The sequence below is a fragment of the Chaetura pelagica genome, unplaced genomic scaffold (genome assembly GCF_000747805.2).
Source record: "Chaetura pelagica isolate M959 unplaced genomic scaffold, ChaPel_1.0 scaffold433, whole genome shotgun sequence".
Classification (NCBI taxonomy): domain Eukaryota; kingdom Metazoa; phylum Chordata; class Aves; order Apodiformes; family Apodidae; genus Chaetura; species Chaetura pelagica.
The window spans coordinates 87,970-89,586 of NW_009952574.1; the positions used below are offsets into that span (position 1 = coordinate 87,970).

The window sequence follows — 1,617 nt, forward strand, 5'->3', positions numbered from 1 at the left end:
GAGGGCGTCGTGGACTGCGGCGGCATCGACCTGAAGGAGTTCCCGCTGCTGCTGCCCGAGCTGACCAACCACCTCTCCCTGCAGGTAAGGGGGCTGAGCGAGAAGTAGTCGCTGCTTCTGGTGGAGGCCTTTCGTTTTGAGGGGTCTTTGAAGAGCACGGGCTAAGCGGCTTCTTCGTTAATGAGAAGTTTTCCAGCAGGTGCCCAGCCAGGGCCCCCAGCCCGGCCTCCCTGCAGCACCTGGGCTCAGAGAGGAGCAGGTGTCTGTCACACTCTGTGGCATTGCCCGTGACACCCAGACAGCTGGTGCCACGCTTGCTGGGCTACCTGTGGGCAGGAGACTTGGGTTGTTTTAGCTAGGAAACTAGTGTCATGCCTGCAGAGATGCCATGTCTTCTCAGGACAAGGGCATGTAAGAATGTGAGGTTCAAACTTCAGGTGGAAGCAACAGTCCAGCGGTCTTGTCAGCAGCTTTCCATGTGCTGCTGCTAGTTAAGTGATCCCTACAACCAGCAGCTGGGCAGGCATCCCTTCCCTGCCTGTGCTCTGACACATGAGGACATGGGCAGGGCTGGAGCGTGGTAGCCCCATTGCTGTTCCTCCTCTGAGTGGTTGCAGTGGTTCCAGACATAATGCTGCTTTGGCCATTAACCAACTGTGTTCTTTTTATGGCTCCCATTTGCCAGCTTGGTTCAAAGGATGAACTGTAGGTTTTGTTCAAAGCTTGCTATCGAAGTGCAGCATAGTTAGAAAACCTGTCATGTAAGCTGGCACCTTCCTCAGCAGATCTGTCCCAGCCATGGCCAGCCATGACTTCTGCCTCTACTGCCAAAAGCAAGGAAGCTTTTTTGAGCAGCAACTGCCACTTTCTGTGTATTAGCTTGGCTTCCAGCACAGTGGGTCCTTGTCTGGTCCCCTAGATGCTAAAACACTGGAATCACTCATTAATGATCTAAATGTTAGTCAGCATGTGAATGGGGATCAGATGGCAGTCACCCCTAGGAGTAAATCCAGAGAAAGTCAGCCCAGTTTAACTCTCCCTGCCCCTGACAAGCTGGTTTTAAAACAACACATAAATAAGAGAAGTAATAAACTTGGAAATCCACAGTGCTAACCTTGTAGTAAATGCTTTGCAGCAGCTACAAGGTTTGGCTGTGGCAGATGGGTTAAAGGCCTTGCCAGGCATAATCCTACTCCCTGTGTGCTACCAGCTGTGTGTTTCTGGGGATAAGCACATGCTACAAAACTGGGGTCAGGCTTTCCAGTGCTGCTGGGTTTGGATGTGTTGGTTTTGGTATCTGAGTCTGGCACATTATGGAGAGAAATCTGTTGACAACGAGTTGACGTGGTGGGTTGATTTTCAAATTTTATTGCAGTTCACAGTCTGGGTTTATTGCGATCCTTCTCGGATTACTTTGCTGATGATTAATATTCTCCATTTTTTTAGAATAACCAGATAGAAGAAATCTTTCCAGAAGAGCTTGCTCGTCTTTACAGATTGGAAACTCTCAATTTGCAAAACAACAGGCTAACTTCAAAAGGTAAGCCCTCAGAGCTGTGAAATGGCCAGAGCCTGTGTCTTGACAGCACCAGGAGGTGCAGTGAGGCAGGGGACAGC

The 1,617-nt window shown here is 50.2% G+C and overlaps 1 protein-coding gene across 1 annotated transcript in view; it reads left to right on the forward strand.

Annotated features, from left to right (window-relative positions):
* PODN (podocan) overlaps positions 1–1,617 on the forward strand; it is a 24,648-nt gene that overhangs the window by 4,471 nt on the left and 18,560 nt on the right. Inside the window, exons 2-3 of the mRNA XM_009993585.1 lie at positions 4–84; positions 1,447–1,540. Coding sequence (XP_009991887.1) covers positions 4–84; positions 1,447–1,540 — 175 coding nt within the window. The remainder of the gene's footprint in view (positions 1–3; positions 85–1,446; positions 1,541–1,617) is intronic.